The sequence below is a fragment of the Symphalangus syndactylus genome, chromosome 10 (genome assembly GCF_028878055.3).
Source record: "Symphalangus syndactylus isolate Jambi chromosome 10, NHGRI_mSymSyn1-v2.1_pri, whole genome shotgun sequence".
Classification (NCBI taxonomy): Eukaryota; Metazoa; Chordata; class Mammalia; order Primates; family Hylobatidae; genus Symphalangus; species Symphalangus syndactylus.
The window spans coordinates 82,684,091-82,697,445 of NC_072432.2; the positions used below are offsets into that span (position 1 = coordinate 82,684,091).

The 13,355-nt window shown below is 41.3% G+C and overlaps 2 protein-coding genes across 15 annotated transcripts in view; one reads left to right on the forward strand and one right to left on the reverse strand.

Moving 5' to 3' along the window:
* The window catches only part of AASDH (aminoadipate-semialdehyde dehydrogenase), a 55,709-nt gene extending 53,460 nt beyond the window's left edge, over positions 1-2,249 (forward strand). For 4 of the 7 annotated variants that reach the window (XM_063610405.1, XM_063610409.1, XM_055294606.2 and 1 more), the window contains one exon: positions 411-2,249. In XM_063610405.1, the coding sequence (XP_063466475.1) occupies positions 411-425 (15 nt within the window). In that variant the 3' untranslated portion in view covers positions 426-2,249. The remainder of the gene's footprint in view (positions 1-410) is intronic. The other 3 variants (XR_010113869.1, XR_010113870.1, XR_008660430.2) reach the window with 1 other exon arrangement.
* Positions 1-13,355, reverse strand: part of CRACD (capping protein inhibiting regulator of actin dynamics) — a 299,860-nt gene that overhangs the window by 4,640 nt on the left and 281,865 nt on the right. For 7 of the 8 annotated variants that reach the window (XM_055294598.2, XM_055294594.2, XM_055294595.2 and 4 more), the window contains 3 exons: positions 7,808-7,998; positions 7,111-7,273; positions 3,594-3,750 (listed from right to left, as the gene is read on the reverse strand). In XM_055294598.2, coding sequence (XP_055150573.2) covers positions 3,594-3,750; positions 7,111-7,273; positions 7,808-7,998 — 511 coding nt within the window. Of the gene's footprint in view, positions 1-735; positions 3,751-7,110; positions 7,274-7,807; positions 7,999-13,355 lie in introns of those variants that run through there. The other variant, XM_055294597.2, reaches the window with a different exon arrangement.

Consider the following 13,355-nt stretch of genomic DNA (forward strand, 5'->3'; position numbering starts at 1 on the left):
GGGCGGAGGGAGGATCAGAATATACTTGGTGGGTTAAAAACAGTCTTTATTACATGAATTTGTCATTCATGGCAAAAGGTTTTCCAAGGCAGGATCTAGTTATCGAATTACGTTCCTTAGTTATTATTTTTAAATGAAGTACTTATGTAGAATAAAATAAACACACATATACCCCACCCCCCTCACAGTACAATTTCATGTTTATACATGGTGATTTTAGGCATTCATTGTTCCTAGCAATGCCCTTTCCTTAAAATTTTGATCTTTTGCTCATCATGGAATGGGTTTTTTTTTGCATTAATTTTGATTTTTTAAAGATACTGCATTAAAATAGTATTTCTCTTGATTACTGAGTTTTCTGGCAGCCAAGTCAAGTGCTCACATGCCTAACTCACTTTTCATTTCACCAGGATCTGGCCCTTTAAGTCAGTATGTCTGATGTGTGGCCATAAGCTGCAATTCTCACGTGCTCTCAGCTGCTACTTCTGCTGCTGCTGCTGGTGAGTAGCCCATGCTGTGAGGTGGCTGTACAATCCTTTTGTCTGAGACCCAGACCATTCAATTCCAATTTAGGATTGAGACAAACATTTTATTTGCCCCCGTTCATTATTTTTCTCTAAAAATACCTAGTAAAAAAATGTAATAAAACACCTTGAAGTTGTTCTTGTTCAAAAAAAGTTATGTAAATATAATGAGATTGTTTTGTAGTTGGTCATCGAAATCAAAATCCATCAGTGCCAAAGATCTCGTGGGTATTTTTTATTGAAAGATCTTTTCCCTTCAATAATGGACATTTTACATTAAAACTTTATACAACCAAAATATCCAAATTATATTAAAATCACACTAAGGTATTTTCATTAAGTCTCTACTTAACTTTACTGTTGGTAAAAATATTGTAAGACACTTGTAACTAATGTTTCTGCTTTAAAATAAGCAATTAAACTAAACGTCACAAGAAGAGACAATACATACTATACATTTGCAGATAACTGGCTAAATGATAATTTAATAGTAATTAATAATGTCTGTGTAAGAAACAATTGCACTTGAAAAATTAAAAAAGTAAACAAAAAACCCTCTAGTTTTATATATGTCTATGAACAGAGGTTAATCATCTATAACCTTGCCAGGAGAAGTGTATGTTTGTTTAAATAATAAAAAAAAAGCTTGCATTTAACAATCATTCGTTACAAAAAAAAAAGTCTTGAACTTTTTATATGTATGTTTTTACAGAATTTCCCCATAGTTTGTTGCTCAGAAGACTACAACACAACTAAAGCAAAATAACACTTCATTGGTATTTAGTGCAAATTTGGGGTGATTTTGAAATGAAATGTTAAACATGTACCCTTTAGAAGCTGTTTGTTATAAGTAAGTACTGTGACTGCCCTTTCTTCAGTATACTCTTCTTTTAAAGACTTTGATGGAAAAATTTTAACGGAGGTATTTCGCCTACTTTGGGCACAGTGATATCCCAGCCAATACAAAGTTGACACATCTACAATTTTTTGTAACTGATCTTATTTCCCTACCTGTTCCCTGCCATAATTGGGATATTGTCCAAAGCTGACTGACAGGATGAAAGAAAAAGTCAATTCAGAAGAATTACTGTAGCATTATCATTCCAGGGCTGTAGGTGGAAAGATTCCCATTAAAAAGTGTTATATTAGTGAGGAAATCATTGGAACTAACAAATGCCTACACATAAGATTTAGAAATGAACATTAGTATGGAAGACGTGCAGTGAAATACTAATTGCTTGCCATAGCAATAAAAATAGGTTACATTGATTTTTAACAGTCTGAAGGTCCAGTATATATGATATTAAATCCAACTTGCAAGAGTACAACTATCCACTTAACCACACATGCCAGCTGCTACAGTGAGGCTGAGCCATTGTTTCTAGAAAGAAAATGGTTTCTACATGGTAAATAACTTTGCCATCATCCTTTATTTAAGGTACATGGTAGAATAACAGCACATTGCATATTGAGTGAGCATAAAGGAAAGTAATGATGGATACTTAATAAAGCATGTTTTTGTAGGAGAGGAAAAAGGATGTAATTCCCTCTGCACAGAGCAAAGGACGTGTACCTATATTTTGGAGTAAGAATCTAAGAAAAGGGGAATATGCCAACACTATGAAATATAAGGTTAGCACCAGCAATATGTGAGTTTGCCAGTATGTCTATGTTTCATGTAAAGTAAATTTAGGGAAATAAAAGTGAATATATGTGGATTTTAAACTGCCAAGTTCCTTCTTTGTATGCACATGTGTATGATGATGATAAAAAGGCCACTTAAAACTCAGATGTTTTTTAAAGGTAGCAAGGTGAATGCTCAAAATTAGAAATGTTACTGGACATTTGACTCTAAATATGAATTACTCAGTTATAGTAAAGAAAAGACTTTCTGCAGGAAGTCCTTACTACAAAGGCTCCAAATCTTGGCTTCCTGTTAATTTTCCCTAAAGACTAAAGGGAATTTTCAAACATGTAATGTCAATAACATGTTATTTCTTGTAACAAATGGCTGGCTTACGGGGTTGTTTTATTATTTTTCCTATCTCACTGTTGCTTTTTGAGTGCATGAGCCTCCCCTTCGAAGTCTGAAAAACTAGATTACATTAGGATCAGTGTTTCTCACAGTTCTGAACCTTCGGGATCTGTCAGAACTGACCTGAAGAATTTTTGCCAGAATACATATTCCTGGCCCAGTCCCCACAGGCTCTGACTGAGTAGGCCCTAGGAGGGAGCCTACACATCATAAGAACTACTGCCCTAGATGGAGATTCTCAGAGACAGAAAGTGAACTTGTAGCTCTGATCTAGAATTGTCTTTCTTCACTACATTAAATTAAAATGTTCGCTGGGAGCCAACTGGGCCAAATGCTTCACATATCTTTAAGGAGGGTATTGGAATAACGGGGCCTCACACTACGAATCCACAGTGCGGTAAAAAAAAATGTGAATGGATGTGCCTTCTGGGTTACAGCTTGAGAGTGGGGAAAACTCATGAAAACTAACATGGGCTCAGTTGGGAGCCAGAATGTACCTAGTGATTCCCAATTACTCACCGCATTCAGGAGAATGGGCGTTCTTGCTTTTAGCTAGATATGATCCTTTCACCATTACTGTAGAAAGGATAAACATTCCCAAACATATGGTAGAGTAAATGTTTTGGACAAAGAAAATTAGTGCATAGAATCAAAAAACCATTACAAAAGGTTGGCAAAAGTACATGTTCTGAATGGTGTGTGGGGGTGTGTGTGTGTGTGCAAGGCCATGGAATGGGCATGGCAGGCTCTCACGAGGAGTTCTTAGCTTAGAGATTTTGCTTCATGTGGTCCTGTGGACGGAATTTTCTCTTGAGAACTAGGAGGAGCTCAAGGCACCAGGACCTAGGGTTGTGCAAATCCACTCTTTACAATGAACACCACCAGTTCAGTTTCTAAACATTATTTTGGAGCCTATAAAACATGCTTCTTTTCCCTAGCTTGATTTCTTTACCCCATATAAAAAATAAATAAATAAAAAGGGCAAGAGAGGAGCCAATAAATGGCAGTAGGGATGGGTGAGAGTCACTCTTTACTTAATAATCTGTGGACAGTCGCTCCAAGCCTTTGCTTTCCTTTTGGCCAAAGCTAGCCAGGCTGGTTCTGTTGACACGGGGGCAGCATCCGGGGTGGAAAACCTCTTGGTGACTTCTTTTACCAGCGGTGCTGGGGGAGCTGAGTCGGAGATCTCCACTGGATTTTGTTTTTGAAGGAAAAGGAAAAAGTAAGTTCACAGCCACATTACAAATTTTCTTTTTAATTAACAGATAAACTATGTATTTATCATGACAAACTGTATTTGTCATGTACAACATTGTTTTGAAATATGTATACATTGCGAAATATCTAAATCTAACTAATTAAAATATACAGAACCTCACAGTTACCATTTTTATGGTGAGAGCATTTAATATCTACTCTCTTAGGTCTCTTGAATTTATTCCTCTTATCTAACTGAAATTTTGTATCCTTTGATGAACATCTCTCCAACACCCCCCACCCCAGCCATATTTTGATTTATCAGAAATGTGAGACTGAAAAAAGAAAACCCAGTGAAACACAGAGAGGCAAATTCCTGGACTCCCTCAGTGAGGAGAATGAAGGAAAGCAAGCTATGTGTTTACAACTCTTGCACACAGAATTACAACAACCAAAGTAGTCAGTTCTAATTTCAAAGAATTTCCAGAAGCCTAATCTGTATAAAGAAGCTATGCCTGCATGATAACCAGTCAATTCCATGAAGAAAAAGATCAACCCAGCCAACTGGATCTATCAAGCTGGTGAGGTTAAAAGCTACCTTCCTGGCCAGGCGTGGTGGCTCACGCCTGTAATCCCAGCACTTTGGGAGGTCAAGGAGGGAGGATCACTTGAGGTCAGGAGTTCAAGACCAACCTGGCGAACATGGTGAAACCCCGTCTCTACTAAAAATACAAAAAGTAGCCAGGCTTGTTGGCAGGTGTCTGTAATCCCAGCAACTTGGGAGGCTGGGGCAGGAGAATCACTTGAACCCTGGAGGCAGAGGTTGCAGTGAACTGACATCGCACCACTGCACTCCAGCATGGGTGACAGAGTGAGACTCCACTTCAAAAAAAAAAAAGCTACCGTCCCCACAAAAGCATCCACTGGGTGCCTCTACCTCTGAGTCTCACAGATCCTGCCAGCTCCCATGATTTTCATCCTTGTCTCACAGTTCTTTGCACCATATCACTTTCTTTGAGTGTATAGGCTTCTTAATGTGAGAGGGTGCTTGTCTTATCTTTGAGTCATATTTAGTGCCTATGACAATGGCTTACACATATGCTTCTAGAACTCAGGAAATACCGACTGAGAAGACAAATACTTCAGAACAAAGACTTGCTTTATTAAGCTAGAGCCACTCTTGAGTTGCATTAATCCTTTAGTACTTCTGAGAAATCAGGCAGAGAAAGATTTGACCTCTTTGACTTTGGGGCTTTCACTTTATTTTGAAAGAAACTCATTCTCTCTTTCTCACTCTTTCTCTTTCTGGTTCTAACAGGTAGAACCCTTAATTCCTATAAGTAAAATCAAATGACATAATGCCTATGAGGTTCTTAAGAAATTACACCGCATTCTAAAGTGGTTTTCAAATATAAAGCTTTGGGCCAGGCACGGTGGTTCACGCCTCTAATCCCAGCACTTTGGGAGGCCGAGGTGGGCGGATCACTTGAGGTCAGGAGTTCGAGACTAGCCTGGCCAACATGGTGAAACCCTGTCTCTGCTAAAAATACAAAAGTTAGCTGGGTGTGGTGGCGTGTGCCTGTACTCCCAGCTACTTGGGAGACTGAGGCAGAAGAATTGCTTGAACCCAGGAGGCAGAGGCTGCAGTGAGCCGAGATGGCGCCATCACACTCCAGCATGGGCAACAGAGCAAGATTCTGTCCCCCTCTCAAAATGCCAAACAAAACTAAAAAACAAATATAAAGCTTCCCTCCATCACCAGTAGTACATATATCTTTAATAGTAAGACCTCTTAATATCTCTTGACCTCGGGTAGCCAAGGCATAGAAAAGCCTGGGTCTAGAGATTAGATGCCCTTTGGGGAATAGTGGAGCCTAGTGGGGAAAAGAGATGCCCTATTAATCCCTGGTAGGGAGCCTGTTCAGAGTCATCCATCCTTCAAGTAATTGGTAATAAGATAGTTGGATACATTACATCATTTTACCTTTTAACCGAATAAAGAATATTTTCTAAATGTGTACATCTCTTACATGTTATGAACATATAAAAACTGCTGTTGTTAATTAACATCAAGGACACTGTGCTGAGAAACCTTACTTTGTAAAGCCACAGACTATCAGAAACCTGCTGCATGAAATCACATCAGTGAGAACAGACCATCTCACTTTTGCCTGGAGCTTCTGAGCCACGTGTCACCATCACACAGATGCAGTTTCCATTTCCAACCCGGGTGCGGAGCTCCGGGTAGTGGTTTTCAGATACAACATTTTACACATTTATCTTTTCTATTTTTGTTGTTTTTGAGACAGTCTGTCGCTCAGGCTGGAGTGCAGTGGCACAATCTCGGCTCACTGCAACCTCCACTTCCTGGGCTCAAGCAATCTTCCCACCTCAGCCTCCCAAGTAGGTGGGACTACAGGCATGCACCACCACACCTGGCTAATTTTTGTATTTTTAGTAGAGACGGGGTTTCGCCATGTTGCCCAGGCTAATATCGAACTCCTGGGCTCAAGCAATCTGCCTGCCTTGGCCTCCCAAAGTGCTAGGATTACAGGCATGAGCCACCATATCTGGCCCATATTTATCTTTCTTTTCTGTATTTTTTAAATTTATATATATATATACACCATACTTGTATATAGTTTGGGGGTACATGTGGCATTTTAATACATACAAATAATGTGTAATGATCAATCAGGGTAGTTGGATATCCATGACCTCAAACATTTCAAACAGTTCACTTTGTAGTTTTAAAGGAAACAGGAGCCTGGGCAAACGTTTCAGCTCAGTCTTGATATATCTCCTTTATGTACACCATGGCTTTGATTTGACTTATTAAAATGCTACTCCACTTAAATTTTACCTAAACTTCACCCTTTACCCCAAGTCCTACTACAATTTTGTCTTTTCTCTTGTTTAGAAGGTTCTTCTGTAAGTTAATAAACCCAACTTTCTCAGAATATAGGCAGAGGGTGCTGGAGATGGCTCATACTGCCGTGCTAAACGTTCACAAATGTAGTGAGCCAGCTGACATCATATTGGTATAATAGCTTTGAACTGGCCATGGTGGGAGTATTTACACTGAGAAATTGAAGATGCTCCAAACAGAGGTCTCTCTACCCCCTCAAGAGCTAACTGTTAAATATTCACCAACACACCGATAGTGGGTGAGTTCCTGGTGGTCTTTGTCAAATGAGCTTAATCAGTGTCAACGTTTATGAATGAGGTTATCAGATAGCCTGTGCTTTGAAATGCCTGAGGTGCTCTGCTAGTCATTACACTGTAGGATATAAAGCACACTCTACAAAGAGAAACCTGGAACTACAGTTACAAAGCAATGGGCCTGCTCTCTACCTGTCACAGACGTAGGAAGAGTGTTGGCCTTTTTCAGCTGTTCTCTGCGCTCAAGCCTGGACACTGCAGTCTCGGGCCTCTTCTCTTCTGGCAGAGCAGTGGACTTGTGCAGGGAACCTGCTCTGCTGACACTGCTGCTTCCAGGCTGCAGGCTGACACTGACCTGCGTGGGCAGAGACAGTCATGGGAAGCATGTTTTCAACCTAAGACATGGAAAGACTGACCCTGCAGGCCTTCGGGGCCTCTGCCTGCCAGCCCCTGACCTCTGCTTCCAACCGTGGGCTGGATTACATGTATGAGCCATGTGCGCTCAACCACAGCTTCCGGTGAGGGAGCAGCTCAGAGCCAGCGCGCCTAACAGGGAAAGTTACTTTCCCAGAAGAGCCTCATCAAACTGACTATAACATCTGGCCACAGTTTCCTTGCAAAATGTTTGTGTTTCTCATGTAACTTGTATATCACTGCTGTAGGCATATCATGGATTATGGCAAATCAGGTTAACCTAAGAGCATAAACAAATCAAACCCAATTTCACAGTGAAAACGCTTCCCTGGTTTAATGGTGGTCAGTTTATTTACTGCTTGGCCCTCTCTAAGTACCTTCCACCAGCCCAGCTAGCCTTTTGTTTTGTATCCTTGTGACTGAAAAGAGCCAAGCTCAGGAAAGCAAAATCACAGCTGAAGCCCAGGCTACTCACATTTTCTTTGAAGAGCTTTTCTGCCTGTTTGGTCTCTCTGGCTTGCTTCCTCTCCTCCCGCGTAGCCTGCTGCTCCCGAAACCCCTTTTGCTTTTGCAGTGCTAACGTTATCCACAGCGGCTGAGCAGTTTCCACTTTCTCTGTAAGTTTGGAGCCATCTAAGGAGTGCCTGCTCTGAAGCATCAGCTTCTCTGTGGGGAATAAGACAAAGGCCGATTTGCAGTGAACTTAACTGCGGACTTAGTTCCTCACCCCCTAAAACTTGTCACATATTAATAACCCTATGGCATACTCAGCTGGCCCCTTCCTAGCACAAGCTCTGTGCTGATGCCTGAGTGGTTCCACTGGGTGGGAAGGTAACATGTTTGATCACCAGAAAAACAAGGGCATTTGTCTTCCCCAGAAATGGAAGAAGTTACTCTGTTAGAAAAAAACTCAAATAAATCTCCAGGGTCATAAAATCTCAGGCCTCCAGGGGATCCAGATAGGTATTTGGTTCGTTGTTCTTTTTTAAATTCATTCCTATTTTTTTTTTTTTGACAGAGTTTTGAACTGTCACCCAGGCTGGAGCAGTGGTGCCATCTTGGCATGTTGCAACCTCTACCTCCTGGGTTCAGGCAATTCTCCTGCTTCAGCCTCACAAGTAGCTAGGACTACAGGCGCCCACAACCATACCTGGCAATTGTTGTATTTTTAGTAGAGATGGGTTTTCACCACGTTGGCCAGGCTGGTCTCGAACTCCTGACCTTAAGTGATCCACCTGCCTTGGCCTCCCAAGGTGCTACGATTACAGGCGTGAGCCATTGCACCCAGCCCTAATTCACTGCGTTAAATGAAATTTATTTTTAGCCATGGAACCATTTTTTTCCCCTCAAAGAACATACTGTGTGGAACTCCAATGTTGGAAAGATGAAAAAGGGGGCACCACTCTGCCTAATGGGGCAGCTGAAGAACACTGTGGGAAGCCCATGATTTTGGTCCACTGCACTCATTTAATAGATGTGAGTACTCCAGCCACCAAGTGCCATGCCCATGGTCATTCCGCAGTTAGTACAAAGGCTTCTGAAGCTAGAACACAGGCCTTCTGACTTCAGTCTCTGTCTTTCTTGTGGTTGACTGTCTCACCTATGTAATTGGGGGTAAATACCTCACAGGAGGTTGGTGTGACAGGTTGAGTACTAGGCTCTGAAATTGAGCAGACCTGGATTTGATCTTTGATGATCTTACAAAAACTGCTTAACTTCTCTAAGCTTTAGTTTTCTAATCTAGAAAGTGGAGATGATAATGTCTTATTGGGTTGCCATTAAAATTAAAAGAGATCCTGGGAACCAGAACATTTACAACAGTTCTTGGCAAATCCTGGTCACTCTACAAAAGTGAGCTGTTCTTATATGCCTATGAGACAAGAATCTCCTTTTCCCTCAAGTAAAAATTATGCATGTTCAGAGATAATCAGTTATTGAATCTCTTATTATCTCAAAGGAAAGGGGCTCACTATAGCATTGTTTTTGAAATCCAATAGAAGTTTACACTTTGGTAGTCCAGAACCTTACTTCCAGGGCTCTCAGTCAACTGGATTTTATATTGTACTCCAGGATGAAAAGAAAGAGCAATGATGAGAAAATAAATTCAAATTAGAAATTCAAGCAAAAAGGGCAGGGGGCAGATTCTGCTTATTTTTCTATATTCTTTAGATCTACAATGCTGTACAAAGAGAATTCATATTTATAATGAGCCTGGGGCACTGCAATATCCCTAAATCATCAAATAACGATTCAGTTATGATCTAACAGAGAAAATAAAACTGACACCTCTTAGAAGTATTTTAAAACAAAACTGAATTTGAAAGAGTTTTTGATTCATCTTTAGTTAACCAGAAAATCAAAAAGAATTCATCACCTCAAACATTCTGCTTTACACTGAAACTTAATGAGTTTCTGTTTTTTACTCCAGGTCCCTGTAACACTTCTTTAGAAAACTTCTAAAAACCAAGTTGCCAAGATCTAAATGATTTCTATAGAAAGCTATTATACCAAAGGGAATTCTGATTCTGGCTAAACACTGAATCTGAACTTGCTTGGGAAGGTCGCTAAAACAACCAGCCAGTTTCCTGCCAACAACTTAAACTATTGTTTACTGGAAGGGTCAAAATGCCTTTAAGTATTAGTAATGAAATTTATAATTGACTAATTTGAAAAAAGAAATCTCTGGGTAGGAGGAGGAGGGAAGATAGTGGTTGCAGTACTGGAACAGCTGGGTGCAATGTGGACGCAGTGGCCTTGGCGGGTCTCCCTCATCTCAGCGTTTTACCCCAATCCCAGGTCCACACAAGTGCTTCTCTTGACACTTCTCAAAAATGGGAGAAGAAGAATAAAACTGTTTATCCTCCACAACTGCCTGCAGAACCTCAGAGACCAGCAGAAATCTACCAATACCAAAGAAAACTAAAAGACAGCAAAGACAAGATGTTGTATTTGGGAAAATTGGTAGGAGAAATGTCCACTGACCAGGCTTAGCTCAACTGGGATTCAGTGACAAAAAGGGACCCAAATCATTAGAGGTTCTCTTAGAAGCACAAGATGTGGCAGTGAAAGATCACAATGTGGAATTCAGATCCAGTTTATATATAAACTGAGTCCACCTCAGGGGGAGGCCAGTGCCTGACAGGTTTCTGCTACCAAAGTAGAGGTTGCTTTGGGATCATGAAGGTTACTGCCATTATTTTATGAAGCTGGTGGAAGGGCCTCCCCACCTCCATGTGAGGCACCCAAGATGGTGAAGTCACCCACACCAAAGAGTATATATTCAGAAGCTTCAACACTGGACCATCACTCACACTATGATGGGGCTGTGATAACGGAAGATCACTTAGTCTAGGAAAGAACTCCTCCATGTGCCATCATTACCACTGTAGGGAGTGGGCAAGTCACTCAACTTTTCAGATACTGCTGTCCATGTCTGTAAGATGTAGCCAAGACTACCTACCTATCTGTGTGCTGTGAGCACCGAAGGAGACGATGCAAATAACTTTGTAAATGATGAAGCACAAAGGATGACTAGTGTTGAAATCATCCAAACACAGTAAAATCTCTTATTACAGTCAAGGTTTTGAAAGATAGTCAATTGCATCACCTATTTGAGGAGTTCAAAATTCCTAATTAAAAATGTATTTTGCTCCAATATAAACCCATTCTCTCTCATTCTAAACTCAGTGAACAGGCGTATCATAGTCCACCTGAGTTGCCTCTTCAAGTTCTGAGGAGATGAGCAAGGATCACAGGGTTCTAGTCACTACTCCCAAAGGGCATTCCTTGGAGAAAGGGATACTAAGCTATTTTTCTGTTCTATCCACCATAAGTACGTTAGAATTTCAGAATGAGATGCTATGTGTAATGAAAGGTTTTTTTTTGTCTTTTTTTTTTTTTTTTGAGATGGAGTCACCCAGGCTGGAGTGCAGTGGCACAATCTCTGCTCACTGCAACCTCTGCATCCCGGGTTCAAGCAATCCTCCTGCCTCAGCCTCCGAGTAGCTGGGATTTACAGGTGCCCGCCACCACACCTGGCTAATTTTTGTATTTTTAGTAGAGACAGGGTTTCACCATGTTGGCCAGGCTGGTCTTGAACTCCTTGCCTCAAGTGATCTGCCCACCTTGGCTTCCCAAACTGCCAGATTATAGGTGTGAGCCACTGTGCCTGGCCTGAAAGCGTTTATAGTACAAGCACATGGGGATTATCATTGCTGTTTTAATCTCACCAGGTAGATTCAGAGTCAACACCCTACAAGCCTACGTATTTGTCCTCACTGGCCCCAGCCTTGGGAATGCAGACCTCTTTATAAAGCACCGGTCTCCAAAAAACGTTGCGTATGTCACAGGAAATGTGAAAGGCAATTCACTGGAGTTAAGAAAGAAAGATTAGAATTTCTATTTCTCTATTTTTAAATGTAAGGATAAAAACAAAATCAAGCTTTTTTTTTTTTCTTTTTTTGAGACAGGGTCTCACTCTGTCACTCAGGTTGGAGTGCAGTGGTGAGATCCCAGCTCACTGTACCCTTGACCTACCAGGCTCAAGCGATTCTCCCACCTCAGGCTCCCAAGTAGCTAGGACCACAGGTGTGTGTCATGCCCAGCTAATTTTTGTATTTTTTGTAGAGACGGGGTTTCGCCACATTGCCAGGCTGGTCCTGAACTCCTGGTAGGCTCAAGCAATTTGCCCACCTCAGCCTCCCAAAGTGCTGGGATTACAGGTGTGAGCCACCATGCCTGGCCAAAACCGAGCTTTTCTAATACTTAGTACCCTGACTGGCAGTGACCCCATAGCCCATATATTCAAAGGCCATGTAATAACAAATGGTATGTTTAAAGACTCTCCAGGGAAGCTGGGAAGGCTATGTGGGGCTGCATGTGGTGGGTGCTTTTTGTTCTCAGTGGTTCTTGAATTTAGCATATGGGAGGTTCTGCAGTTTGGTGAGTTTATATCTCCTTTTAACTAAATGATCCCTTCCACAATGGACAAATGGCATATGGCATAAAGAAAATCCTGCAGACAATATACTACTAATAATACAAGTATGAGAAAATAGCAGAGCTGATGAGCTCTTTGCCTGCTACTTCTGAAGAAATCAGATTCAACAAGAAGTTGGCCAAAGAGAATAAAAAATAGCACCATGATTTGCAATTGCAGATTTAGATCCACTGTTGTGAAGTGTAAGTATAGCTGGTGCTCCAGGGGTTTTAGCTAACAATGATACTACATGTATACAATCAACAAATAAATTGCAGGTCCTTGCCTAACATTTTTATCCTGATGGGGTGTTCAGTCAAACAAATTTGGCCAGTGCTGGCCTACAGCAGCAAGCTGCATAACAAAACCCCAGTGAATGGAGAGAGTGATCCTTGCTTTCAGGCTATTTCTGTATCGAATCAGGAAAAATTCAAATAGCAGAGCGTGACAGCCCAGAATCTGTCCTCACTGGCTCCACTGGGAAGGAAAACATGGACAGTAATAGATTTGGGGAGAAAATTATAATAATCAAGGGGACAGCCCTAAGAGAAGGAAGTGAGCAGAAGCATGACTTCTTTGGAGAAGGCAAGTGACGTAGCAGACAAGGCTGTGAGAGAGACTTTGCAGATACTACGAAAGCCAGTGCCACAAACGCTAGTGGCAAAACCGAAAACGGGCCCCTCATCCAGCAGGACAAACAGAAATCATTAGGGAGAAATGGTCTAGAAACTGCTGATCAACATGTCTGTCCAGGAAACCAGGCCAAGCAAGTGGACCATTTAAAAAGGACAAGCTGGGTGCGGTGGCTCACACCTGTAGTCCCACCTACCAGGAGGCTTAGGCAGGAGGGATGCATGATCCCGGGAGTTCAAGACCAGCCTGGGCAACATAGCAAGACCCTGTCTCTAGATACTACTACTAATAAACAATAAAATAAAATAAGGATTTATGGGGTCTTCTGTAAAGGCAAGTAACCAGACCAACACTCCTCAGGAAACAAATCATTCCTCTGCAAAAACTGCCCCAAATCTAAATACTTGAGCAA